The sequence below is a fragment of the Mirounga angustirostris genome, unplaced genomic scaffold (assembly GCF_029215605.1).
Source record: "Mirounga angustirostris isolate CCGP_5_RB_7025 unplaced genomic scaffold, mMirAng1.0.hap1 SCAF_6, whole genome shotgun sequence".
NCBI classification, from domain to species: Eukaryota; Metazoa; Chordata; class Mammalia; order Carnivora; family Phocidae; genus Mirounga; species Mirounga angustirostris.
In genome coordinates, this window is record NW_026991714.1 from 136,358,854 (window position 1) to 136,386,811 (window position 27,958).

At 42.6% G+C, this 27,958-nt stretch overlaps 1 protein-coding gene across 1 annotated transcript; it reads right to left on the reverse strand.

The window, feature by feature from the left end:
* Positions 1-13,841: 13,841 nt before the first annotated feature.
* On the reverse strand, positions 13,842-15,826 carry LOC123845556 (BRO1 domain-containing protein BROX-like). Its single transcript, XM_045876300.3, is given in 1 exon segment — positions 13,842-15,826. A coding segment is annotated over 1 exon segment (1,239 nt). The 5' UTR covers positions 15,812-15,826; the 3' UTR covers positions 13,842-14,572.
* Between the last annotated feature and the right edge of the window lie 12,132 nt (positions 15,827-27,958).

Here is a 27,958-nt window from a genome sequence, read left to right on the forward strand (position 1 = left end):
GTGTGTGTGTGTGTGTGTGTGTGTGTGTGTGTGAAAGAAAGAGAGTTTTTTGTAGACAACCTTAACTGTGGAAGAGGGAGGGTAATATACTGGAGAGGTTGATACTTATAGCTGGGAGATCCATTTATGAGGCGATTGCAAAGCAGCAGGTGCAAGACCAAGATCTAGTGTAAGCCAGTGATGGCCAGCGTGGTGGGAAGCAGCCAGATGTAAGAGACCCTAACACAGCTGAGTATCTGTTAAATGCAGGGAGTAAGAGAGAATTGGCAACCAAGGATACTTTTAAAATTTTTACTTAGGGAAAGTGAGTGGAAAACTAGAGCTGGAGAATACAAGAAGGAGAAGCAGTTTGAGGGATGGAAGGTAAGAGTGTGAGTTGCCTTAGTGGTGTTGGAAGGGAATCCAAGTGGGGACTCAGCAGCGGGAGATGTGAGCCAGGGAGTTAGGGCAGGAGATGCATTTTGAATTCGGCTCAAATGCAGTTTGTGCGGTTGAGGATGTGGAGTGGGGGATCATCCAGAGATGACAAGAGGAAGAAAAGAAGAAAAGAGAAGCACATCTGGGAAATGCTGACCTTTATTAAAAAGAACTCAGCAAAGGAGACCAGGAAGAGAAAAGGGGCAAGAAAATTAGCAGCAACAAAGGGAGGAGGATTTGTTGTTTCTCTGCCTAAAAAACTTCCTGTGGGAAAGAGGGTGGCTGGATAAGTATCACCCAGCTAGGACTCTGTCGTCCAGCAAACGCTCAACCGGACAGGAGCAGGGACCAGGGTGGTAAGCCCATCATGCCTGGGGAAGCCAGGGTGTGTGCTGGTCCCAGCTTGACATTAAAGACTGAGGTAGACTGTGTGGTCCTCAGGGAAGTGTCTCAGGAAGCTGCTTTGGAACTTGGCCTTTCTCATTTTCTAAAGCAGGTTGGCGGGGAGAGAAAAAAGAAGAAAGAAGAATCACCAAGCTCGCTCACTGGCTCTCTCGTGCTTCATTTTCTTGATCTTACTTATTTCACCAACCCCACAAGGCAGGTGGGGGAGAGAAAGGTATCTTATGGGGGACTCTTTCCTCTGTCCTCATGTTTCCAGGCTTCCATCACAGACCCTTCCAGCCTCTCTTTTACACTCTTACCCCTGGAGGAAGCTTCTTCTTTTTTCCAGTTGGTGGGCTGCCAAGGGTCTGCACAGCCCCTGGCCCCTGTTCCTTCCCAGGTGACTTAAGGTCATAGGGTCCCTGATCCTCTTCTTGTTTTGGAGGTGACCTTATCTTCTGTCTGATGCCCATTATCCTCTTCTTTGTTGCCAAGAGTCACCTTTGGGGAAGGTAAATGGTTATGACTATGTGGTGGTTTTGCCCGAATTTGGTTGTTTTTGGAAAGGGTGAAATATTAGAAATCTTAGGAATTACTGGCTGTGAATCCAGGCTGTATTCTCAAATCCCAACGTGCCAGTTATTAAACTCATGTTGACCCCTCAATTCGACTCATGTCTATTTTTATTTTATTCAGATTCTTATTTGGAAGAGAAGAAAAGCCTTATTTATTGACCTGTTCAAATCCCAACATATGCCCATTTTATACATATGAGGAAATTGAATTCATTCCATTTGTAAATGACAGAGCAGGGATTAAACCAGAGTCTATACCCAGAGATTCAACCCAGGTTCCTTGTTGTATATCCGTTCCTCCACCCTGCCTCTTCAGGTTGAAATTATATTGACAAAAAGACAAAAAGTATGCTAATCATATTACATGACTCCAGTTAACAATGAGTTACGAATTCACTTAAGCCAGCTTTTGATGTCCTGCTTGCTCCCAGGCCGTGAGTTCAGGAAACATTTCCTGGTGTATTCCCATGAGGTATAGTCTAAGATGGTCTCCTCATCGTCCCTGCTGGGAAAGAACTGAATGTTAACACAGCAAACACTCTTCCTTTTCCCAAAGATTCCACTTCTTTGGATGATGCCAATTTTCCTAATGGGGAACAGGGAAAGGGTCCAGTTTCATCACAGGACCATTCAAGCTTTTTCCCAGGGCAGGCTGAACCTTGGGAAAGTTACGGGAATTTCCCTGCAGGTTCTACCCTGCTCTGGGCTGTAGAGAATTCTTGACGGTTTCCTCTCATGCCAACCACGACCCCGGCACCTCCTCGTTCCCCCTACCCCAGCAAGGGCATGCATGTGAGAATGCTTTGCATTTACTATCCCAAGTAGAACTGTATTACTTCATTTGCTCTCACAAGATCTCTACCGTTCCATTTTCCCAAATGAGGAAACTGAGTCACAGAGAGGTGATGGAGCAGTGTCCCAGGCTAACTGGACATAGATAGGGATAAGCTAGTGCTAAACATAGGTTTATGTCTCCTGACTTTCGGCCCACTTTATGCTGTAAGAGTGGGTGTATTTAAAAATTGCACCCCAACATATAAAACAGAAACAAGGTGGAAGTGACTTGGAAAGAGTGGAAACTGGGAGCTCCTCATATTCAGCTTCCCTTTTACTTCCTGTGGTAACTCCTGAACCCCACCCCCGTAGCAAACACTGACTCAGATTAGATTCTGATGATATATTTTCTGATTTTAGAGTCTGGATGTTTGGGCCAAGAAAAATGTCTCAAGACTAAGAATTGTGGTGTATTGGAAATGTCTTTGGACCATGTCAGCAGTTCTTGGTTCAAAAGTCTGTCTCCTAGCCTTACTTGAGTTGAGGTGGGATAGTGTGAGAGGTATGAGATTTGGAATCGAAAGACCTGAGGGCAAATCATGGCTCTGCCATTTATTCGATGGGTGCCCTTGACATATCCCTTTATCTCTGAGTCTCAGTTTTCTCATTGATGAAATGTACTTATTCTTCTTCACTTCACGGAGCCACAGAGAAGGTTCGAGATGACATAGGTGAAAGTTTTGTAAAATGTTAATTATTCACATGGAGGTGTTACTTGTTACTGTCATGGCCACTTCTGTCCTTTGAAATGGCTGAGTTGAAGATATTTGCAGATTCCACCTTTCATTCATCTACCTACTTAAACAACTATGTACATCTGTGTGCTAGGTGCTGCTCTAGTTGTCCTTTAGTTTGCGTGATTCAAAGACAATTTGGAAAATAGTGAAAAGCAAGCAAAAGCAGATGGAGAAGGATAGTAGGTATAAAGATTCTGTCACTGACCAAAGGAAGGAATCTGCTGGGTTTCCATTACTATTGTCTTTTCAGATATTCAGAAGTCAGGACTACTTCCAACCTCTTTGAGGAGGCAATGAGGCTCACAGTGGAAGTGAGATGATAAATCTGTGATTACTCTGAACTCCTTAAGTATAATGAATATCTAACTTCACCCATGAGTTGTTGTCTGTGAAAGTTAGGTGTTTCTCGAACTGTGAGACAGGTTGAGTTGGGGACCATAATGACTCACAGCTGGTGGCCTGTTGATGCAAGAATGCTGAGACCAGCTTACCTGCTGCAGGGACGTGGTCAGTGATCTCCAAACCTCCTGGGCACAGGTGCTACTTTCCTACTTAGATTGGGGTGAGAGCTCTAGGGGTGGGAATAGGGAGGGGGCATAGGTTGAGCTGCTTGAGCGATACCAGCCAGGGGAAGTCCTACTCATTCTGATACATTTTTGCACTTCGATAAATCTTTAAGAAATAAACACAAGCTAACAACCTCCAGCCAATATGATGTTATCTTTGCATATCTTCATAAAATAATTTGAATATACCTAGGCTAAAGTCTAGTGATAAACCTGCACACTTTATGTACTACTATGAGAACTAGATCAATGTCACATAAATATATTTTTATCATTTTTAAATAAAATGCTATTTAAAATAATACAAATTTAAAATATAAAAATAATAACTTCTAAAATAATAAAAGTAAAATAAATCATGAATGAAATACCCTATTCCTCCCACGCAACTGGAGTGCAGAAGAAAGGTGTTGACCCGGAATTCTATACGTGATGATCAATGCAACTTTATCATTTTATTTTTAATGACTATATTTCTCTTTGCTCACTTCCAATTTGGAAATGCTTGAAACACAGAACGTTTGATGTGGAGATAAGGGGTAAGGATTTAGTTTGGTTTGAAATCTAAATTGTGGATTCCTTGGCATTTATTTGTTCAAGTGATGATGTATGGCAAAACATGTTGTTTTTCAAACTAAGCTTTTAAGGAACAGAGACCTAAAATATAAATTATCTTATGGAGAATATGTGGTTTAACAATTTTACAAAATAATGAAATAAATTGTTTCTTGATTACTAGGGATTTCCTCATTAGGATGATTAAAAAAAAAAAGAAAGGAAAGAGAAATCTCAAATCATCTACAGATGTAGGCAGACAGGTAAACTCTGGACTCTCCAATCCTATTTTAGTTTCTTATTATTCAAAGCATGATATGAGGACCAACCCCACCTCCTACCCCCAGTCACCCAGTAGTCTGTTAGAAACGCTGACTCTTAGGCTCCACCCTGGAACTTCTGAACCAGAAGCTGCTGTTAACAAGACACCCAGGTGATTCCTGTGCATATTACAGTTTCTATGGCTCTGGTACCGTGAGTTCTCAGGGCTGAAATCTGGGGACAGTCCTAAATTAGACTTCTAGAGCCACAAGGAGAGAGACAGCTGATGTTTCGAGTGGCAGTTTAGTTCCAAAACACAAGGGAGACATATTCCTGTGAGTGACCAACCGTCCTTTGTATAAGTGGGTGCCTCCCGCCCAGGGCTTGGGTGAATCAGAGCATGTGATTTCGTGGACAAAGGACATATATTTAGAAAGAAAGTGATTGCCAAAAGAAAGGAGGATAGGAAGAAATAGTATTACTCATATCTGTTTTTCATTATAAAATAATATTGCTGTTTTGCATGCTTTCTAGATTCCTTAGGGTATTCTCTTGCCACTTGGAGCTTTTTTTTTTTTTTTTTTTTTTTTTTACATATTTAGAAGCTATTTAATAGAAACGTTACTGCATGGGAACAAAAATATTTTTCTCACAAAATGTTCCCATTCAATAAGTTGCCACTTATTTGTGTTCCATATGGTGCTTCATAAACTAACAGGGTCTGTAGGCAATGCAGTTGGCATAGCAGCAGAGGGGGAGATGTATGTTTCAAGCAGTTATATCAATCCATGTCCAAGGATTTTTTTTGTTTTGTTTTAGACAAGAGATAACCGATGCTTAATTAAAACAAAACATAACAAAACATGTACTGTTAAAGAGGAGTTCAAGCTATATCTCTAAAAAAAGACTGCCGAGAAAGTAAATTCATTCGTTTATTTCATTCATTCATCAAATATTTACTGATCTTTTACTGGGTTACAGAGATGAAAGAAACATTGTCCATGGCACTAAGAAATGTCCCCTCTAGTGGAACAAGTAGAAAGAAGGCCCCACAGGGTGATGAAAGTTTTCAGAGATTAGGTGTGGGTTCCCTGGGAGTCTATGTAGGGGTTCTTAGTGAACAGGATAGGTGGGGCAGGAGCTGAGGGAAGTCTTCCCAGAAAATGTGACCCCTAAATGGAAACCTTTAAAAAGCAAGCCATAAAGCTACTCCTTCATCTTCAGGTCTCTGCTCTGTGTCAGTGAAGTCCTCACTGACCATCTGTATCAAGGGCAATTAACAGTCATCCCAAACCACAGCCTTTCCTATCCTTTTATTCTGCTTCGTTTGCTCCATTGCATTTATTACCATCCATGGTAGCCAGCCTCCAAGACAGCCCCGAAGATCTCTGCATCTGTGGTATTCTTGCCCTTGTGTACTCTCCTCCCACTTTTTATCAGGGTCAGGGACAATAGAATATGACAGAATTAGTGGCATGCCACTTCCAAGATTAGACTATAAAAGATACCATGGCTTCCATCTTAATCACTCTCTCTTTCTCTTGGATCACTCACTCTGGGGAAGCTAGTCCCCAAGTTGTAAGCAGCTCTCTGGAGAGGTCCACATGGTGATGATCATGGTAGGAAAATAAGGAAGCAGATCTCCCCGAGTCAGGCAAATCTTCAGATGAGACCACAACCCACCTGATAACTTGACCACAACCTCAAGACAGACCCTAAGCCAGAACCGTGCAACTACTCTGCTTCCAGAATTCTGACTCTCAGAAGCTGTGAGGTAATAAATCTTTGTTGTTTTAAGGTCCAAAATTTGAAGTAATTTGCTACACAGTAATACATTACTAATATGCCATCTGGTACATTAGAGGTTTACTTATTTATTTACTTATTGTCTCTCTTCCCGAGCAGGATGTGACCTCCATGAGGATAATACCTTTGCTTTGTTCACTGCGATACCCCTAGTGCCTAGAACACTACCTAGATCACAGTCAGTGCTCAATATGTATTTGTTGAATAACTGACTGAAGCCTGCTGACACTCAATCTAATGATTTGAATGAGTATTTGAGAAGGACTAGCTTTATTTCTTTTATGATCTAACCTGTTGGGTATTTTGTAAGTGATGAACCCCAAATTTAATAGAAAGAACCCAATCAGGCTCACCAGAGAACAAAAGCAGAGGCATGAAAGCTGTCATTTTCATTCAGCCACACCTCACAGGATAACAGATATCAAAGCCCATAGCAGCACACTGCTGTTGCGACTGGCCATCAGCACAAAGAGCTGCTGCTCCCAGGGATATATGGTCCCTGAAATCGTGAGCCCAGACAAACTCCTTGGAAATCAAAGTCCAACCCTCTGCTCTTATTGCCTTATCTTGGGTCCTGTAGGGCCAGTGAGGGCTGGAGTTTTTCAAAGCTGGGAGAACACATGGACCAAATCTAAGCCATAACTGTGGGAACCCAAAGGCCAAGAGTCCAAAGGTACACATGGAGACCAAAGAAGCAGGCTGATTATGGGCAGGCTGACCTAACTGGGAACTGGGGCAAAACAAAAGCAAACCAGGAATGCCTGAGCAGAGTCCGAAGTCATAACTTTCCATAGTCGGTGGTTCTCAACACTGCTCGCCCCATAGAATCACCTAAGGGACCAAACCGTGTTGGTTTTTCATTTTTATTTCTTACTTCAAACCTACCCTTCTTTGTTCCACTTAGAGATGCAAGGGCTGGGATTCTGCCAAGGGCATTTCTCCTTAACCAGATCTGCCAATAGGGGGCACTACAGGAGACTGAGAGGATGGAATACAGGGAAGGGAGTTTGTTCCCTCCTGTTTGCTCTCTGTTCCTACCAGTGTCACCCTGGCCTTGGCAGTTGGTTCCAGTAGCAACAGCTGGTTCAGTTTCCAGTTTTTGGCAATCCCAGAACCATTTGTATCTGAGATAAAATCTCCAGAAGGCCAGTGTCTCCTCCTCCAAAGTCTGGTCCCATCCACCACCATAGGATCCTTCTTCTGAGCTCAGGGCCCAGCAACAGCTGACTGCATACCCAGGCCAACCCCCTCCCCCACTCCCTGCCCAGAGGTCAGGGTCTCTGCTCTGCTAGGCAACCCCCCAACACTCTGTTTTAATACCACTGACTTCATTCCTTTGTTTGCCCCACCCTTACAAATAGAAGCTGCTTCCTGCATTCCTCAATGACTAGTTAACTTGTTAAAAATTACTTTAATTAAATTCTTTGTTTCTGGTTTTTCATCCTGACAAGACCCTGACTGTAAGTGCATTAAAAATATGCAGATGTCTGTATTCAGAACATTGCATCCCAAAGCAACGGAATACACATTCTTCTCTAGTGCCCATGGAACATTCTCCAGAATAGATCACATCCTAGGTCATAAATCAGGTCTCAACCGGTATCAAAAGATTGGGATCATTCCCTGCCTATTTTCAGAACACAATGCTTTGAAACTAGAACTCAATCACAAGAGGAAAGTCAGAAAGAACTCAAATACATGGAGGCTAGAGAGCATCCTACTGAAGAATGAATGGGTCAACCAGGAAATTAAAGAAGAATTAAAAAAATTCATGGAAACCAATGAAAATGAAAACACAACTATTCAAAATCTTTGGGATGCAGCAAAGGCAGTCCTAAGAGGAAAGTATATAGCAATACAAGCCTTTCTCAAGAAACAAGAAAGGTCTCAAGTACACAACCTAACCCTACACCTAAAGGAGGTGGAGAAAGAACAGCAAATAAAGCCTAAACCCAGCAGGAGAAGAGAAATCATAAAGATCAGAGCAGAAATCAATGAAATAGAAACTAAAAGAACAGTAGAACAGATCAACGAAACTAGAAGCTGGTTCTTTGAAAGAATTAACAAGATTGATAAACCCTTGGCCAGACTTATCAAAAAGAGAAATGACCCCAATCAACAAAATCATGAATGAAAGAGGAGAGATCACAACCAACACCAAAGAAATACAAACAATTAAAAGAACATATTATGAGCAACTCTATGCCAGCAAATTAGATAACCTGGAAGAAATGGATGCATTCCTAGAGATGTATCAACTACCAAAACTGAACCAGGAAGAAATAGAAAACCTGCACAGACCTATAACCACTAAGGAAATTGAAGCAGTCATCAAAAATCTCCCAAAAAACAAAAGCCCAGGGCCAGATGGCTTCCCAGGGGAATTCTACCAAACATTTAAAGAAGAATTAATACCCATTCTTCTGAAACTATTCCAAAAAATAGAAATGGAAGGAAAACTTCCAAACTCATTTTATGAGGCCAGCATTACCTTGATCCCAAAACCAGACAAAGACCCCATCAAAAAGAATTACAGACCAATATCCCTGATGAACATGGATGCAAAAATTCTCACCAAAATACTAGCCAATAGGATCCAACAGTACATTAAAAGGATTATTCACCACGACCAAGTGGGATTTATCCCTGGGCTGCAAGGTTGGTTCAACATCCGCAAATCAATCAACATGATACAATACATTAACAAAAGAAAGAACAAGAATCATATGATCCTCTCAATAGATGCAGAAAAAGCATTTGACAAAGTACAGCATCCTTTCTTGATCAAAACTCTTCAGAGTATAGGCATAGAGGGTACATACCTCAATATCATAAAAGCCATCTATGAAAAACCTACAGCGAATATCACTGTCAATGGGGAAAAACTGAGAGCTTTCCCCCTAAGGTCAGGAATGCGGCGGGGATGTCCACTATCACCACTGCTATTCAACATAGTATTGGAAGTCCTAGCCACAGCAGTCAGACAAAAAGGAATCAAAGGCATCCAAATCGGCAAAGAAGAAGTCAAACTCTCACTCTTTGCAGATGATATGATACTTTATGTGGAAAACCCCAAAGACTCCACCCCAAAACTGCTAGAACTCATACAGGAATTCAGTCAAGTGGCAGGATATAAAATCAATGCACAGAAGTCAGTGGCATTCCTATACACCAACAACAAGACAGAAGAAAGAGAAATTAAGGAGTCGATCCCATTTACAATTGCACCCAAAACCATAAGATACCTGGGAATAAATCTAACCAAAGAGACAAAGGATCTGTACTCAGAAAACTATAAAATACTCATGAAAGAAATTGAGGAAGACACAAAGAAATGGAAAAACGTTCCATGCTCATGGATTGGAAGAACAAATATTGTGAAGATGTCAATGCTACCTAGAGCAATCTACACATTCAATGCAATCCCCATCAAAATACCATCCACTTTTTTCAAAGAAATGGAACAAATAATCCTAAAATTTGTATGGAACCAGAAAAGACCCCACATAGCCAGAGGAATGTTGAAAAAGAAAAGCAAAGCTGGCGGCATCACAATTCCGGACTTCCAGCTCTATTACAAAGCTGTCATCATCAAGACAGCATGGTACTGGCACAAAAACAGGCACATAGATCAATGGAACAGAATAGAGAGCCCAGAAATGGACCCTCAACTCTATGGTCAACTAATCTTCGACAAAGCAGGAAAGAATGTCCAATGGAAAAAAGACAGTCTCTTCAACAAATGGTGTTGGGAAAATTGGATAGCCACATGCAGAAGAATGAAACTGGACCATTTCCTTACACCACACACAAAAATAGACTCCAAATGGTTGAAAGACCTCGATGTGAGACAGGAGTCCATCAAAATCCTAAAGGAGAACACAGGCAGCAACCTCTTCGACCTCAGCCGCAGCAACTTCTTCCTAGAAACATTGCCAAAGGCAAGGGAAGCAAGGGCAAAAATGAACTATTGGGACTTCATTAAGATAAAAAGCTTTTGCAAAGCAAAGGAAACAGTCAACAAAACCAAAAGACAACCAACAGAATGGGAGAAGATATTTGCAAATGACATATCAGATAAAGGACTGGTATCCAAAATCTATAAAGAACTCATCAAACTCAACACCCAAAGAACAAAGAATCCAATCAAGAAATGGGCAGAAGACATGAACAGACATTTTCCCAAAGAAGACATCCAATTGGCCAACAGACACATGAAAAAGTGCTCAATATCGCTCGGCATCAGGGAAATCCAAATCAAAACCTCAGTGAGATACCACCTCACACCAGTCAGAATGGCTAAAATTAACAAGTCAGGAAACGACAGATGTTGGTGGGGATGCGGAGAAAGGGGAACCCTCCTACACTGTTGGTGGGAATGCAAGCTGGTGCAGCCACTCTGGAAAACAGTATGGAGGTTCCTCAAAAAGTTGAAAATAGAGCTACCATATGATCCAGCAATTGCACTACTGGGTATTTACACCAAAGATACAAAAGTAGGGATCCAAAAGGGTACGTGCACCCCGATGTTTATAGCAGCATTGTCCACAATAGCCAAACTGTGGAAAGAGCCAAGATGTCCATCGACAGATGAATGGATAAAGAAGATGTGGTATATATATACAATGGAATATTATGCAGCCATCAAAAGGAATGAGATCTTGCCATTTGCAATGACGTGGATGGAACTGGAGGGTATTATGTTGAGCGAAATAAGTCAAACAGAGAAAGACATGTATCATATGACCTCACTGATATGAGGAATTCTTAATCGCAGGAAACAAACTGAGGGTTGCTGGAGTGGGGGTTGGGGTGGGAGGGATGGGGTGACTGGGTGATAGACACTGGGGAGGGTATGTGCTCTGGTAAGCGCTGTGAATTGTGCAAGACTGTTGAATCTCAGATCTGTACCTCTGAAACAAATAATGCAATATATGTTAAGAAAAAAAAAAAAGAAGAAGAAGACGAAGAAGGTAGCAGGAGGGGAAGAATGAAGGGGGGAAATCAGAGGGGTAGATGAGCCATGAGAGATGATGGACTCTGAAAAACAAACTGAGGGTTCTAGAGGGGAGGGGGGTGGGAGGATGGGTTAGCCTGGTGATGGGTATTGAGGAGGGCACATTCTGCATGGAGCACTGGGTGTTATGCACAAACAATGAATCATGGAACACTACATCTAAAACTAATGATGCAATGTATGGGGATAATATAAGAATAAAAAAAAATTTAAAAAAAAAAAAAAGGAATGAACTATGGATACTTGCAGCAAGTGGGTATATGAGGCTAAGTGGAAGAAGCCAGACTGAAAAGCCTACCTATCATATGATTCCATTTATTTGACATTCTGGAAAAGAAAAAACCATAGGGACAAAGAACAAATCAGTGCTCATCAGGGCCTAAGGGAAGGAAGGGGGTTGTGACTCCAAAGTGGCAGCATGGAGAAGCTTGTTTGTCTGGTAGCACCCTATCTTGATTATGTTGGCGATTACATAACCCTAAGCATTTGTCAAGGCTCTTAGTACTGTATACCCCCCCCCCAAAAAAAATGCAGATGTCTGGATTCTCCCATAACCAAATGTTAATTACTTGGTCTGCTGTGATCAGAAACAGGGCTTTCTGAATGTCCATAGGTGATTTTCATGTACAGTCAGGGTAGAGAATCAGTATAGAAGAGTGTTCCTGTTTATCTCTATGGTATGGTCCAACTGACTTAGAGAGGGTGAGATATATCTAAAAAGGACCCTCAACTACTCCTTCAGCTGCATGTACTTGGCATTTAGCAGAAACCACCTTCTTTTGAATGTGAGCAAGCTCACTCATCCACTGAAATGTAAGGATTCTTTTGGCCATTCACACTTGCAACTCTTTTGCAAATGGTACCAACCATTTGGGCTGGATATACCCTTCTGCTTCCATATTTAGAATGTCCCAAGACTTTTAAAATCCCCTCTGGATATCCCATTTTGCGTGGGAACAACTGAGGCAGGAAATTACTAAATGGATGTTTCCATGTCACCAAAAGCAAAATAAGGGACAGCTCTTGGGTATTTGCAAAGATCTTTGGGGGAAAAAAGCTCGCAACTGCATTCAAAGAACATCCATCTTACACAGGTTCTTTGTGTGCAAATTCAACTCCCCAGCTCCTGGTTTTCATTAAATATTTCATGTGTGGGGGGGGAATATTGTCAACATTACTAATGGGGTTTCTGTTTAATTTCTTGATATAATTTATCATCAAATAAACCCCGAGAAAGGAGTTCTGACCAAGTGGATGAGACCTCACAGAGAAGGATAGGTTGTTTTTGTAAAGGGAATGATTTCAATTTCCAACAAGCAAGAGCCTGAGAATGTGTGAACCTGTTGACTTGGCAGGAAACATTATGGAATGCAGTTAAATGGATGTTCCCAGCACAAAGGCTCGCTGTTTCAGGTTTCTGCATAATATAACTCCTTAAATCAGTCAGGGAGAGGCACATCATGAAAATTGCCAGCTTCCCTTTGAATGGACTCTTCTCTGCCTGGCTGTCTTGCACCAGACCATGGAATTATGCTGATCTGAGGTGGCGTACATCTCAACAGATAGGATGCATAGATCCCACTTACTCCCCCTCTCAAATAAACCACATAACAGTGTGGTTTAGAATAAAAGGCAATGAAAGGGAATAAGCAGACTCACAGGAAATTGGTAAAATGACAAAAGATGCGTGCACACACAGACTCTAAATCATGCCACACGACAATTTATTTGCCTGCTTCTGTTCTCATCTCTCAGAAGAAAGCCTAGATCCAGCACTTCTTCTACCTGTTATTTCTCTAAGAAAATGAGATTTGAGGCATGATAAATGATAAAAGAAGTGTGTTTAGGGAAACTGCTTATGGCCTTCCAAGTATTTCTAGTTTCTGCTATAGAAAGAAACATGGGGAAAATTCTAAGAAGTAAAGAAAAAAAAAATCCTGAAGTGGATTTTGGACAGAACATTTTTTTTTTCCATCTTCAAAATGCCTTCTTTGTTTTGTTTATTGTTTGGGATAAGTAGCCACAAGGGGCGGGGGAGGGTGAGGTTGCAGATTTTTAGAGATAGGAAGAGTGAATGGACAAATTGTTGGTTTGAACTACTTCTTTGGTGTCGTCAATATGAAGTTAATCAGGAAAGTTTCCACCACGTTCTACTATTTGGAAACCATCAGTGACTCTCCAGCATCCACAGGTAAACTCCTTGAATTTGGATCCCACCACAATTTTCTACCAATCTCCTTTTTTTGTTTTTATCATCTGGAACTGTGCAGTGAAAATGCTGCATTTTAGCCAAGGATGTGTGTCTTGCCTGTGTCGGAGCACTCTGTTTCGTATCTCAGCCCCACATGTATTAGCAAACATGCAATCTTGGATACGTTCCCCTGCCTTCTGACCTTCGATTCCTGCAAACTGAGGGTGATTATAGGCTGGATCTCATAAGGTCATTGTAAGGAATGTGTACAGGGTGAGCAGAAGTCCCAGTTTGTCCAGGACTGAGAGGCACCCTAGTATATGCAGGATTTTTAGTGCCAGAGCAGGAAAATCCCACACAAACTGGGATGAGTTGGTCACTCTATATGACATATAGGAAATAAAACTTTTTTTTTTTTTTTTTTGTAAAAATCATTGTAGGTTTATTGAGATTGAAATAAAGTGCGAGGCTACCGGAACAGGAGTATGTGTGTGTGTGTTTTTTTTTTAAAGATTTATTTATTTACTTAAGTTATCTCTATGTCCAACATGGGGCTTGAACTCAGAACCCCAAGATCAAGAGTTGCATGCTCCCCCCACTGAGCCAGCCAGGCACCCCTGGGGTAAGTTCTTAAATGGTCTCAAAATACCTATAAACACTGATTTCTGAACAAATTATAGCTTCTTACATATGTAAGGGATTTGGTATGCAGATTTTCTGATCTCCAACTATAAATGACTCTTCTACCAGAAAAGATAATAGACCCAGAACATAACAAGTCTGTGTGACAACATAATGGTGAGGGGGAAAAGCCTCTCGGTTAAAATCCAACTCCTGTCATTCTTCTGGCATCAAGTAAGAGAAAGGAAAATAAACTTTTTTGTTTGTGAAGACAGAAAAACATACCCGAAACCACTATAATATAGTAACCGGAAACTTATTACTACTCAGAGTTCAGAACAAAAATCAACAGCCAAACATGCCCTTCAGAGGCACAATAAAATCTTTTACATGTTGTCCTGATTAAAATGGAGTCTGGAAACAAAGCATGAAACATCTCTACTATATTAAAAATCAAGAACAAATAAACTGAAGGCAGATTCCCTCTGAATGTACTAAGTCATTCTACAGACTTCAGAGGAAACATTTCAAGAAATACGAACTGAAGTTCCATGGTTTATCTTATCTACTAGTAGAGAAATTCAAAGCGCACATTTTATCGATGTACTTTAGGAGATGTAGCACCCCGTGTCCTTCTGAGGTTTGATATCTGGTTCTTTCACAGGTTTCACCACTTCTTCTGGTTTGGGTTTGGGACTGTCATCCTTGGGTCTTTTGGTGAGATCAAATGCGGCCAGCGTGTCTGGTGTCCAGTGCACACTTGTAGGAGGAAATTCAAAAGGTAGAGGCTCTACGAGACCATAATTTGCTTTGAGTTCCAGTTGTGGAGCTTCTGTTGGAATTTTTTGAAAGTAAATAAATCCATTTTCTCTCTGACATTTCTCTAGGGTATTCTTCACAAGATTTCCAAGTTTCCTAAAGAATAAGTGTCCTGAAGTTTTGACCGTTGGTCCGGGTCCTTTGGTTTCTCCATATTCTTTGCACAATGCTTCTGCCTTTGCATAAAATTTTTCTGCTTCTTGGAGAGACCTGATTGCTTCACCACATTTATCACTAGCCAACAAAGTCTGACCATGATAACAGTAAGCATAAGCTGTGTAGAAACACATTTTCAAGTGAAGATATTTTCTCCATTTAGCAGAATACGCAGCCTCCAAACTGGATAAAGTATGATCAGCTTTTTGATAGAAGTTGGCAGTTTCATAGGCCAGTGCAGCCATTAGTCCAGGAGCATGTTTCAGTTCAATTGCTCGAGCAATTGTTACTTCTTGAGCTTCAGCCTGACACTGGACAACAGAAGCTTCTAGTAGTCGCGCCTCTAAATCCCTCCCCTTTTCTGCAGGTGTAATAAGCTTTGGGATATGACTCTCCTTTAAATGTTTAAAAATCCCCGCTGCAGTTTTTAGGCTTCGATGGACTTCTTTTGCTTCATCTTCTGTTATGTTTTCTTTTCCAGCCAGTCTTGAAGCGTATTTGGTATACCATAAAGCTACATTAAAGCCCATGGAAATTAATTCAAAAACAGCATCCTGCTGGGCACTTGGAACCTGTCCTTGTAACGTATCAGTCCATTTGAAATTTTGAATCTATCGTAACTTGCTTTCTTGGGTAGATTCATCCAGTGAATTTATGAAACCTTGTAAAAGTGAAAAATAGGAATCTGATGCATTCTTCATCATTTCTGGATTACAGCGCAAATCAGTGAAGAGTTCAAGCAGTCGTGCTCTGGATGATCTCAAGTCACTGCAAATTTCTGAAGCAGCAGCAGGGCCAGCGGCTACACCATAGTAGTTAAAAGCGACAGGAGCTGTGGCTTTTACCGGGTCCCTATGAAACCAGTGTGTCATTTTCTCCAGCTGTTTCCTATAAACAAAAAAGGAAACTGGGAGCCGCCCCCGAGTTTGGAGTGCCCACTTCCTGTTTAGCACCCAACCCGGAAATAAAACTTTTAGCACTATGCTTGGCACATAATAAATATGATAATTATCATTTTATATAGTTCACTTCCTCTTTCCTAAACATGCCTTGCATTTCCTGCCACCCCATTGCCCATACGTCCCTGACCCAACTGGATACCAGTGAAGGTGGGCTCCATCTTACTCAGACTTAGAAGACTTCTGCAGCTCTTGAAAGAGTGCCTGTCACGTGGTCAGGGGGGACCTGTACATGTTTGTTGGAATATTAACTAATGTCCATTTTTCACCTTAGGAAGAAGTTCACATCCGTAACTCTACCAAATGTGCAGAGAAAAACCCTTGCCCTGGAGGTATTTGCAGCCAAGGAAGCATACTTATGCCATAGTAGCAAGATCTAGCGCTAAAGTGTCAAATAAGACACTTATAGTTGCTGTGTATTTACCTACACAATTACTACTGAATGGTTTCAATGTTTCCTCGACGATCACACCTAAAGGGCCATATCATTTAGAGGAATCAGGCTTTCTTTTTAGTTCCTTGTAAAATTGCTCAAAGATTTTTGTTGGCGTCACCAGAAGAAATTCGGACACTGCAGGGTCATGCTTTTGCATTCAGTGGAATGTTTTAGAATGTTCTTTTTGGAAGAGATTGTATTTCGCTATTTCCTTTGTGTAAATAAAACACTTAATTACCAACACAAAGAAACCATTCTCCGAGAACTAAATGGCTTATTAACAAAAGATTTGAAATGGACTTGAGTTTCACAAGGGAACAGAAGAAATTGAAGACATGTATCTTTAAACAGTAATTACACAGTTGAAAATAATATACTGAACATAATTTTGCAGGTTTAATTTACTTGTTATTGGAGGAAAGACAGAAGATTAATTCTATAAATTTAAAAGTGTCTGGATTTTTTTTTTTTTTTTCAAAATTTAACTTAAAATATGAGACTTCAACTATGGAAGTTGTATTGCCTCTCCCACAGTACAATGGGCCATTGTTCGAAGAGGTAAGTCCACCTTCAGAGTGACAGTCTCAGAAAAGCTTATGAGCAGACAGTCCTTCTATTTTGCATATGTTTTTCCATCCATTACAGTTGGAACCACATGGAATGCTGATTATTCAATTTTCAGAATCATGCTTATTGTATTTTCCATCTCATTCCAGAGTTCATTGAATCTGAGACCCAACCATAATATACAGAAGCAGTTGCTATTGTTTTCTCCCATTAATGCAAGTATATGTTATTCTCCTCATTCCAGTTCTTAAAATAACATTTTCATTAATAGGATCTTTAACTCTGAATCCAGAATGACTGACAGGCTCTGAATGCAACAGAGAGAGATGGCAGTTCACTCTGACAGGACTAAGGGAGGAAGAGTTTAAGATAAAGAGTAGCTTCTGACCCACCAGGACAAGACAACTGGGTCAAACGGGCTACAAGAATTCTTTAATACCAAGCCCTTCCTCAAAGGAGATACGGAGCCACAGCCTCTCTGGGTCTTAGAATCCTGATTAAAGCATCTGCAGTATTCATCAGGCACAGAAGGTCTAAGCAACGAGGGCCTTCTGTGATCTGGAAGGATCCCCCCACACCATCCTCATCTTTTCACTCATGCTCTATTTCAGAATAAAGAGGTCAAACAGCGACAAATCAAGTAAGACAAAACAAAAACCAAAAATTTCACATATTAAAGAAAAAGAAAAAATTTGCCGTATATACTCCGATTTGATAGACATTTAGTAAAACTGACATGTTTTTCATGTAATATATGGCAAAATTGATTTTTTGACTGATGGCATAAAGGTGTTATGAAATAGTGGTTAAGAATATGGGCTTTACAGTTGGACAAATCTGGTTTTAAAACAGGTCCTGTCACTAATTAGCTTGGTGATCTTGGGCATGTCCCATCAACACACTGGCCCACCAGCTCAGAGTCCTCATCTCTGATGTGGGGTAGCGGTCCTAGTGCGGGAGCTGCTTGGTGCTTAGAGCCCCTATGACCCAAGACTCTGTGACACTCATGTCCCTGGGATTGCACAGTGCTCCACACTTTGATGAAACAGGCTCAGCTCTAGAAGTTATTTGTCAGCCACAACCATCAAAGGTGGTGGTGAAGACAGGTGTTAAAATTCCTGTTTCGTGGACAAGGAGATTAGGATATATAGAATAGCTAACTCATAGCGAATGTTGACCATATGCCAGGCACTGTCCCACAATTTTATATGTATTCTCTCACCAAATTCTCCTAGTGACTGGTTGGAGGTGGAGGGGGGGGGGTCCCATCATTATCCTCATTTTTTTACAGATAAGAAAACTGAGATTTAGAGGTTAGGTAAGTTGTCCTAAGTTCCAGAGCGGGTGGGGAACAGTGTTGCCTCTTCCTGTATTAGCAGTAATAAAAAGCTTTCAGTAAACCTGAACTTCCACTTTCTACATATCTAGTTGAGCAGTTCCGTTGTACTCCAGAATAAGGAGTACCGAGGAGCACAAAGCACGAGGCATGCCAGGAAGGACATTTTTAATCCAGAGCTGGGCTGAAAGGCAAATGGGCACCAGGTCTTTTGAGCGCGGACATTCTAGTCCTTGACTTAGAAGCAGGTGCCAGCGATGACATCTAGGACATCAGGGCCACTCTGTTCTTGGGAGACCCCGTGAGGCCCCAGGGCTCGAGTTAGAATTTCTTTTTTTTTTTTTAATTTCTTTTTTTAAGATTATTTATTTATTTATTTGACAGAGAGAGACACAGCGAGAGAGGGAACACAAGCAGGGGGAGCGGGAGAGGGAGAAGCAGGCTTCCCGCCGAGCAGGGAGCCCGACGCGGGGCTCGATCCCAGGACCCCGGGATCATGACCTGAGCCGAAGGCAGATGCTTAACGACTGAGCCACCCAGGCGCCCCATCGAGTTAGAATTTCTTGATGGTAAAGAGTGGCTGCCCCCAAGAGAAGTCCCTGCCCATTCTGCCAGAGGCCAGGAGCTGTGAGGACAGCACTTTGTCAAACAAGAGGGAAAGCTTCCTAAGGATTGAGCAGACTGCTGATCCTTAGGACTCAGCCATGGGTCAAGGGCAGAGCCAAGAAAAGGGGACAGACAGGCAACCTTGCCTTGAACAGGGAACAGGAAGGACCACTGGACACACATAGGAAAGGCAAGGGAACACTGTCCGTCCTCCTACCCAGGCAGGGCGGCCGAGCACAGTGGTCCAGTTGGTGTGTGTGCTGGCTGGGAGGGCATTAGGGGCTGAATTTGAGTCTTGTCTGGCCCTGTCCATGGGCTGTAGAAACTTTATTGTAATCCCCACCAGAGGGAGGCCTCTGTGACTCACGTACTAGGTCTGTGCTGCACCCGGCGCTGCCTGGTCTAGTCCGAGCCCTGCTACCCTCTATGTGGTTCTGACCAAGTCTCCAGTCCTTTTGAGCTGGAGTTCTCCCACTGGTAATACAAGGAGCATATCCTGGGTGATATCTGAGAGCTTCTCATCCTAAAAGAGGATGACTTTTTTTTTTCCTTTTTGGAAGTCTCTCTCTGAATAGTTTCAACTTCATCCTTATAAGTATTTGGAGAATTTAAATGATTCTACAAGCTGGATATTACCTTCATAATGAGCTCCAGGATGAACAAAGGAGTAGACTCTATCTAAACTGATAGCACGTTTCTGCCATCACTTTTTAAAAAACCATTATTTTAAAAAGAACTTTTAGCTTTAAAAACCAATTTCAAATGAAAGTAATTAATTATCTTTAATCCAACTAATTCTATACAACTATTATTTTCATTTTTGCCTCCTCTTCCAGTTTGTATTCGTCTACCTAGTTAGGCTGATATAGTTGCAATCCCGACGTTCGTATAATTCAGTAATTTTTCTCTCATTTGATACTTTAGCTTAAACATTTTCCATGTATCCAAGTCTTTCTAATTATCATTTCAATGAATGCATTATCTTTCATCAGAGTCCACACACCATAATTTACTTAGCAATTTCCAGAATGCTACACATTACACATACAGCTTGCTTCCAATTTCTTCTTGCTAGTATTGATAATGTTGTTAATTAACACTCTATGCGTATAGCTTTTTTTCCCTGATGAGTTATTGACTAGTAAAGGGGGAAAAAAAGCCTTCGCGTATTTTGAAACTAACTGCTGGAATCTGTAAAGCCATATTTACATCATCAAAGTACGGTTGTGCACAATCTGCAGATCCTCTCCTGTTGCCAGGAAGAGAGGAAGGCCTGAGATACAGTTCTTACAAGCTGTCCCTTTTGAAGGGACCATGAAAACTGTTCAACGGCTCATGGGCAAGCCCATTTATGTTACCGTCCCTGTCTTTCTTTTTCTTCTTTTAAAAATTATGTTACAGGAGCATGAGGCCAAAGTAGCTCAGTTTTATGTAGATCGTTAGGTTCTGCTAATGCCCAGTGCAGGAAGCGAGGCAGTGGGACCTTCCTCCACTCCCCATCAGGCCTTACACACCGGTGTTTTCCTACAACCTATCACAGTGCCGCTTGATTAACTACCCGTTCAATTTAAAACTCAATTTCAAAGCCAAGAGAGAGCCATTTCTGTTTAAATGCAGTACATCAGACACAGCAAATTTGACACTTTGAATCAGAAAGGGCTATGAACAATTTCAACTATGCTCAGAAACACCATTTTTAACACTGTGGCAAACATTGTCAATTTCAGGCACGGGGTAGACATTCTGGTGCCGAAGTCCCTAAAGTCTCTATTGTCTCAAACTAGAAGTCAAAAAGAGCTGAGTGATGTTCGTTTTATGGGAGACCAGAGTTATTACTAAATGCAAAAAATTCAGATTAAATTAAATCAAAGCCACTCCTGCACTAATGCTCTAGAAGGAAAGACCTGAAGTCTGAAGCTATTTACCAAAGGCAGCGTCAGGCTTGGGCAGCTGAGCAAGCATAGCCTGAATATGTCTCAAGAAGCGAAATTTAGGTCATTTTTGTTCATTGTGTTCTGCGGAGTCACAGACCTCAGAAAAACACGCTAATAAAACATCACGCTCAGCTTAATAGTCTCCCCTCATTCGGCACCATAATGATAAATGAAATGCCATTAGCATAAGGCAAGTCCATTTCTTGTAGTCTGTGGAGCCCAGGACGGTGACAGAATTGGAATGCAGAGAATTGATTGTTCACAGTTCAAAGGAAAAATATAATGTGTCTCCTAACCCCATGCTGAAGCCTGGATCGAAGTCTAAGCTCTGAGAAGGATCAGGGTCCCCAGACGGCAAACACAGAGTGCTCAGACCTAGGGATGTGGATGGGAATGCCGCTTGGAAAGATTTGTTAAAGTTCCATTTGAGAAAGACCAGAAGAGCAGGAAGCTGGGTGCTTCCAAGGGCCCCTCTCCCTGTCCTGTCCCAAGTTTCCTCTTGCTCAGTCATAAAAACACCTTTGTGTTAAGTTCCTGCCATGGGCCATGTACGCTGCCAATCCCTGGGAATACAGATAGAAATAACACAGACAAGATCCTGTTCTCGTGGCGTGTACGTTCTAGGGAGGAAGACATTACGATAAGTAACATAAAAATGACACTTTCATAGTACTTTCCACTGCCTGGAATTACCTAACAGGGTAACAGTTGGGAGGGTTGTTAGACTGAGTGAATAAAAAAACAGGACACTCAGTTAAATTTGAATTTCAGAAAGACAACGAATAAATTTTTTCAGGATATGTATGCCCCAAATATTGCATGGGATATACTTGTACTAAAAATGATTCATTATTTGTCTGCAATCAGATTTCACTGAGCATCCTGTATCTTATCTGACAAACCAAGGAACGGGTAGTGAGTCAGCGCAACATCAAATAGGATCGGTAGGGAAGGCCTCTCTTCCAAGACCTTTTCAAGTTGGGAGCAACCTGCCTTTTAAATGTCTAAGTGATAACAAATAGCAACCACACATGCAGACCTTGCCTGTGGCAGGCACTGTTCTAGGTAGTTTACATATATTAACGTACTGAATCTTCCCAACACTGTTGGACAGATAAGAAACCTCAGGCTCAGGCAGAGTAAGTGACTCACCCAGGGTCATCCAGCAAGTCGCGGTGAAGTATCAGCCAGCGTGGCCCCAGAGTTGTGATTGTCTTCACTACTGCCTGTCACATAGCCCCCCAGGCATTTCATTTTACCGAAATCAAGGAGGTTCCTCAAGACATGCAGGTTCCTCATTCCAACTGGCGGAGGAGGACACCATCTTTCTTCTCCCCTCTCAGTACACACAGCCTGCTCCCAATGCTGACACCTAGGGGGTTATTTCACAGTTTACCAGTACCTTTATTTGCAGTCACTTTTATAGGCATTCTTATTGAAACACCATCTAAGCCCCACAAGTTAAATTTTACTAGGTTTCCTAATTTTACAGATGAAGAAACTGAGGCTTGCAGAAGTGAAGTCACCCACGTGATCGTGATCCTGCGTGATCGGTAACAAACAACAGAACCAAGACTTGGCCTTAAAGCTCTAAGAACATCCTCCTGGCATCTAGCCACGTCTAGCAGGTGCTCAGTTAATGTGAGTTGAATTGAGCTGAGTACAGTGTGCTGGCAGTGTGAGCGCCGGACAATTAGCATTTTTGATTGTAATGTAAGTGCCTGACATCAAGCTTTTGATTGCCGAAGCATCCATTTCAAAAGCATCCATTACTTCCCCAGCTACTCAATACCGAGCTAGGCTGCCCCACCCATGAAGTTCCCCTTTTAGAAGGGCCTGGGTGGCCAACATAATGAACACATAGACGGCTTGCTTTCCCCTTCCAGTGGTTTAATTCCTGCTCTTCTGTTTAAAGTCACTAGTAAAACGTGAAATCATGCAACCCGAGGCACCTTCCCTTGACCCCAATAAAGGGGTCAGCCTTGCTGTGTGGCCCCAGGTGTGACGAGTACCCTCTTGCACTTGTGAGTAATAAACCTATCTTTTCAAAGTTCCCTGATGGTTATTGCTGAGGTATGTCCTGCAATCATAATAAGAACCACGCGGGCCATCCAGCCAGAACACTGGTTCTGGTTGGGAAAATGTCTGTGGGGCTCGCCTTGGGCGAGTGCCCCCAGGCATTTCTAGTTGACAAAATCACTATCAGTAGGCTGAGACCCACACAAAACAGTGCTTCCACAGCCCTTTACGGGGTATCCCCTTTGCAGATGGGCTTAATATCTCCCCTGAATAGGGTTTTGGTCCCCTCAAAGACCAGTTGTTCAAATGGCTTCACAAACTCATATGCATATGGCCCAGAGCTATGAACGCTCAGGCCTCCCAAAGAAGTTCAATTATGTTAGTCAGGGCAGGCGTGGTACTGTTAATTAGTTTCATATCAATGTGAATAACGTAATCCTCTGCCCTTTCTTAACCAAATGACTTTAGGGCCATGAAATACGGTGCCAAGAAAATCACCCAAATGTGAGGCTGGATTTCTGTCCATCATAAGCCTAATTTCTATGGTGATGAGATTCGTCATGCCCATGGCCCTTGCCTATTTGCCTCCAGAGATGTCAGTCTTGGTCTTGTAGAATGGGTTAGTTCTGTGATCATTGAGGAAGATGTATTTGATTTGGTGTCACCTTTAGGGTAAACCCTCTTCAGCAGCAGAGCCTCTTTCAATGCTTCCATATTGGAATGAGGCAGGGGGTGGATTTCTTTCCCTCAGGGACCATAGGGTGTGATTTCAAGAGCTGGATTTTGGATAAGTGAAGAGTTTGAGGGAAGTTGGCAGAATGGTTGGGGCAGAGCACGGGGCATGGGGGCTTTTAGTACTAAGGAGTGGAGGAGGTGAGCTGAGTGATGAAAAGGCATAGATGGAAAGATGGAGATGGAAACCCCAAGGTCCCCATCTCTGCCTGCCCTGCCCCCATCATTATATCCTGTGAGTTGAATTGCAGAATGGAATCCATTAGTATAAGAACCACAATAATAATTACTTTCCCTTGCACAGGTCCTATTCCACTGACCATCAGAATGGTCTCCTCAAAAGGTCTGGGGTAAGCAGGGCTGGGGTGCTGACCCCCAATCATATGAGAGGAGGATTCTGAGACAGTAAGTTATGAGACTTGCCCAAGGCCCTTCAGCAAGCAAATCAAACAGTGCTCAAAAGGTGAGTGTTCTGACTCCCAGTCCAGTGCTGTTCATTTCTACTTTAAAAGGTGAGTATGCATATGAAACACGTGCCAAATATCTCCAGTCACACACTCACTCCTGTTCCACAGAACTACTGGGCACTCCCCCAGGCATGCCCTTTCCCCCTTTATGAGTTCTCTGTGCAAACGGCACCATGCTCCCACCCCAACTCTTTGCCCCTTTATTGCTCATAGTCCTATCTTGAATTTTGAAGGTATCATGGTGCCTCTTTTCCAGAAAGCTTGGCCAACCAGCCCCAGGGTAGCAATCTTGGTTGATTCTTTCTCAAGGAGAGAAACTTTCCACCCATGTTCTCATCTGCAGAGTAGTAGACACCTTTTTTCTACAGGAATAATGGACAGAAATGCCAGATGCTTGATGAGTGGTAGGCATCTCTTGATAAAAGGTGAAGGATGTTGGCAGGGTCTTCCTTGAATGAGTGTTTTCTATTGATTCAGAAGAGTCATTGGGGCTGAAAACACAAACATCTGGGTGTGAGCCACAAGCCAGCAAAAAAAAAAAAAAAAACCAAAAAGAGGCAGAGGCTTATGTTCAGGCATTTATCATAAATCTGAAATGTTGTTAGCTGCTGGGGGCAGAGGCAGGGAAAGAGGAATGAAACAGAAGACAGTGAGTGTGGAAAAGCACCAACTTTAGAGTAGCAAAGGTCCAGGCACGGATCGAGGCTCTGGGGCACACTGGCTGTGTCACACAAACCACTTGACCTCTCTCAGGTGGACTTATCCTCATTTTACAGGTAACTGTTATGAAGAATCATTCATTCAACAAATATATTGAGTGTCTACTATGTGTCAGACTCTGCTCCATGAGACGGGATACAAAAAGAAATAACCTTTTGTAGGGAGCTTACATTCTAGGCAGGAGAGAGACAATCTAAAGAGATAAACAGGAGATTATCAGACATTGATGGGATACAAAATTTAAAAGGCTGATGTGGTAGAGAATGGCTGGGAGGAGACTGGTGAGAAAGCCTCTCTGAGAGTCAACATTCAGGATGTTTCCATCCATGTGGAGAACTGTGGAGGAGGTTCTTAGGCAAGTCAGCAGCTAAGACAAAGACCCTGGGGTTGCAGAAGTCATGAGAGGCGTGGAGGAGCGGGGTGCTGGGGCACGAGGTTGGAGCAAGGGGTTTGGACTTGATTCTAAGTGTGATGGGAGCCATTGGAGAGTCTTGACTGGGGCTGTAACCTGATCTGATTTGTGTTTTTAAAAAAGATCTCTCTGGCCCCTCTGTAGAGAACAGATCATAAGGAATAGAAACAGGGAGGCTGAGTAAGAGGTGATTTGGACAGATGTGGTTGTGAACAAGGAAAGAAATGGATGGATCTGGGATCCCATTTTGAAGGTCATGTGATGGATTAGATGTGATGGTTGTGGGCAGAGAAACCAAGGATGGAATCTGAGTTGGGAGTTGCTGGTGCCATGTGTTGAGGAGGACATAAAATACAATGTGTAAAGCAGTCCTGAGAGTGTCTAATGTAATAGGTGCCTCAGTAAATATTCAGGGGAATGCACTGGCTAGGCAGCTAAGTACTGGACACAGGAAGGAGACCATACATACTCGAGGAAAAAACTGCCCAGGAGCCACGAGAATAAATGTTGAGATGCCTCCTCGAGCTGCCTGAATGAATTACTGTAGCCAGACTTGATTCCCTTATGTACTGGACATTGGGCGAAATTCTTTCATTTACTTAATGAATTAGCCAATTAATTAATTAACTTAGGTAATCTCAATGTGCAATGTGGGGCTTGAATTCATGACCCAGAGATCAAGAGTCACCTACTTTTCTGGCTGAGCCAGCCAGGCATCCTGATTGGGTGAAATTCTGTGGAGAATTAGGAAATGCCCTGATCAGTGGGAAGCAGGAGAGGGGAGGAGGCTTCTAGAGCTAAGGGTCCAGCAGGAAATAGCCATGCACATAAGTAATGTCAGATGGAGGTATTCCCTCTGCAAAACAGACCATCCCTGCACAAACATGGCCAACTCCAGTCCAGTGGCTATAGAAAAACTCTTGAGCTCCAAACAGGGAGAGAGCAGTCACGTGACCCTGACCCACAGTTCCAGGTCCCCCTCTTATCCGAGCCTGCTTTGAAGTGTAGCAGAATCTCCAGTGGGGACAGATTGTAAACAGAGGGCTGGACTAATCTGGAGAGAATGACTCTCCAGGCCCAGCTCTGCTTCGTGCTGGGCAAAGTACTAGATGTTGACATCTTTTCTCATGTTCAGTCTTCACCACAACACTGTGAGATGAATGTGATTATCCCCATTTTACTGATAAACAAACAGCCTCAAAGAGGTCACCTCATTTACCTAAGGTCACACAGCTTGAGTGCCCAGTTTCCCTCTCATGGAGCTTCTAGCAGATTATCCTGTTTTATTCCTTACTGAATCCCCACTGTCCTGCACGCAGCGGGAGCTTCGTAAACATTTGTCGAATGGATTAAAAGTGTTTCCAAAGCTTGTATTTAATCACGAAGCCACACTATTCCCCTTGAAGTGTCGACTAAAGAAGCTGCTTTCACCTCAAGTTTCTTTACGTGGTGATGGGACAAAATCTGCTCCCTGGAAGTCCACCTCCTGAGGCTTCGAAATGTCTGGGAAGACAGACTGCCCTGGGGCTCACTCTTGGTGGCCGGAACCATCTCTGCCTCACCGGTGAGTCACTGGGGGGTGACAGTGAGGAGGTCCTATGAGAAAGACAGGTAGGGCTCACTAGCTCCCAGAGCTCACCAGGGGATTGGCACCTGCAGCCTTGGTGTTTATATTTGGATTACATTTGATGGCACGCTGAATTGGTGACTAATTACGGGATGCCCAAATAAGGCACGTTAATTATAGCTTTTTTAATTCCAAGGAGAGCTCTGCTCGGAAAACAGAGGAATGAGTGGGGTACAGATCTGCTTGCTGTGATCCCTCACACGGCTTTGAACACGGATTACCAGGAAAGCCAGTGGCTTATTCCATGAGCTCCAGACAGGGCACTGTTTTGTTAGTGCTTGAGAAGCTTCCCGAGGAAAGGGCCACTCGCAATCTTTGCAGCCTGGTGACTAAAGCTGGTGGCCTGGCCAGCTTTGGGGACGGCAGTGGGTGTGCCGAGAGGCTGACCCTGGCTTGAGTTCACCTCCCTACTCCTTTCTGGAAACAGCTCTCCAGCTGTGATGAGCATTGCTGGAGGTTTTGCTCGGGCAGCTTGAAAAGGCAGACTCGCCGATTGTGCTGTTTTTCTGTCGGAAATCATTTACTGATCTCTGCCACCTCTTGAGCTGCACAAATCCGATTCAGAGCTTTTTGAATGGGCTTCTGATGGGGCCTTCCGAGTTTTACAGATCCTTTTAGACAGGTTGTCTATGTAATGGGACTCCTCCTATCCCCTGCTGCTAGGCCACAGATGTTCTCAGGAAAACTGGGAAAACTGGGTCAGTTTAGGGAGTAAAGTTTAAATGTTGGTAAATACCTTATTGAAATCACTTTTAACTCTTTCTACAAGATAGATTTGGGGCAGTCATGAATATTAGCCACCCTCTTTTTTTTCCCCCTCCTATTGTGGCCTTAAGACCAGGAATGTTAATTTTAGATTTCCATTGAAGACAATGACTCTTTCCATAGTCCTGGTTTCTTCTTGTCCTCTGTCTTTTTAAATGCAACTTTCCTCCAAAGCGGAATTGTTTGGAGTTCCCTTGGGATTTTTCCACCTGTCACTATAACTGTAATACCAATGATGAGAAAACCGTACCCACAATGGCAGACAGTTTCATTCAAGTGATCTCACTCACTCCTTATGGCCAACTCCGAAAGGTAGACGAGGTAGCTACGGACACTATTATTTTATAGCTGAGCTCAAGGAGATGAAATCATGGCCATGTTATCAGTCAAAACAAGGGTCTGCATTATCTGATGCCATCTTCAGATTCTTTCCTATCAT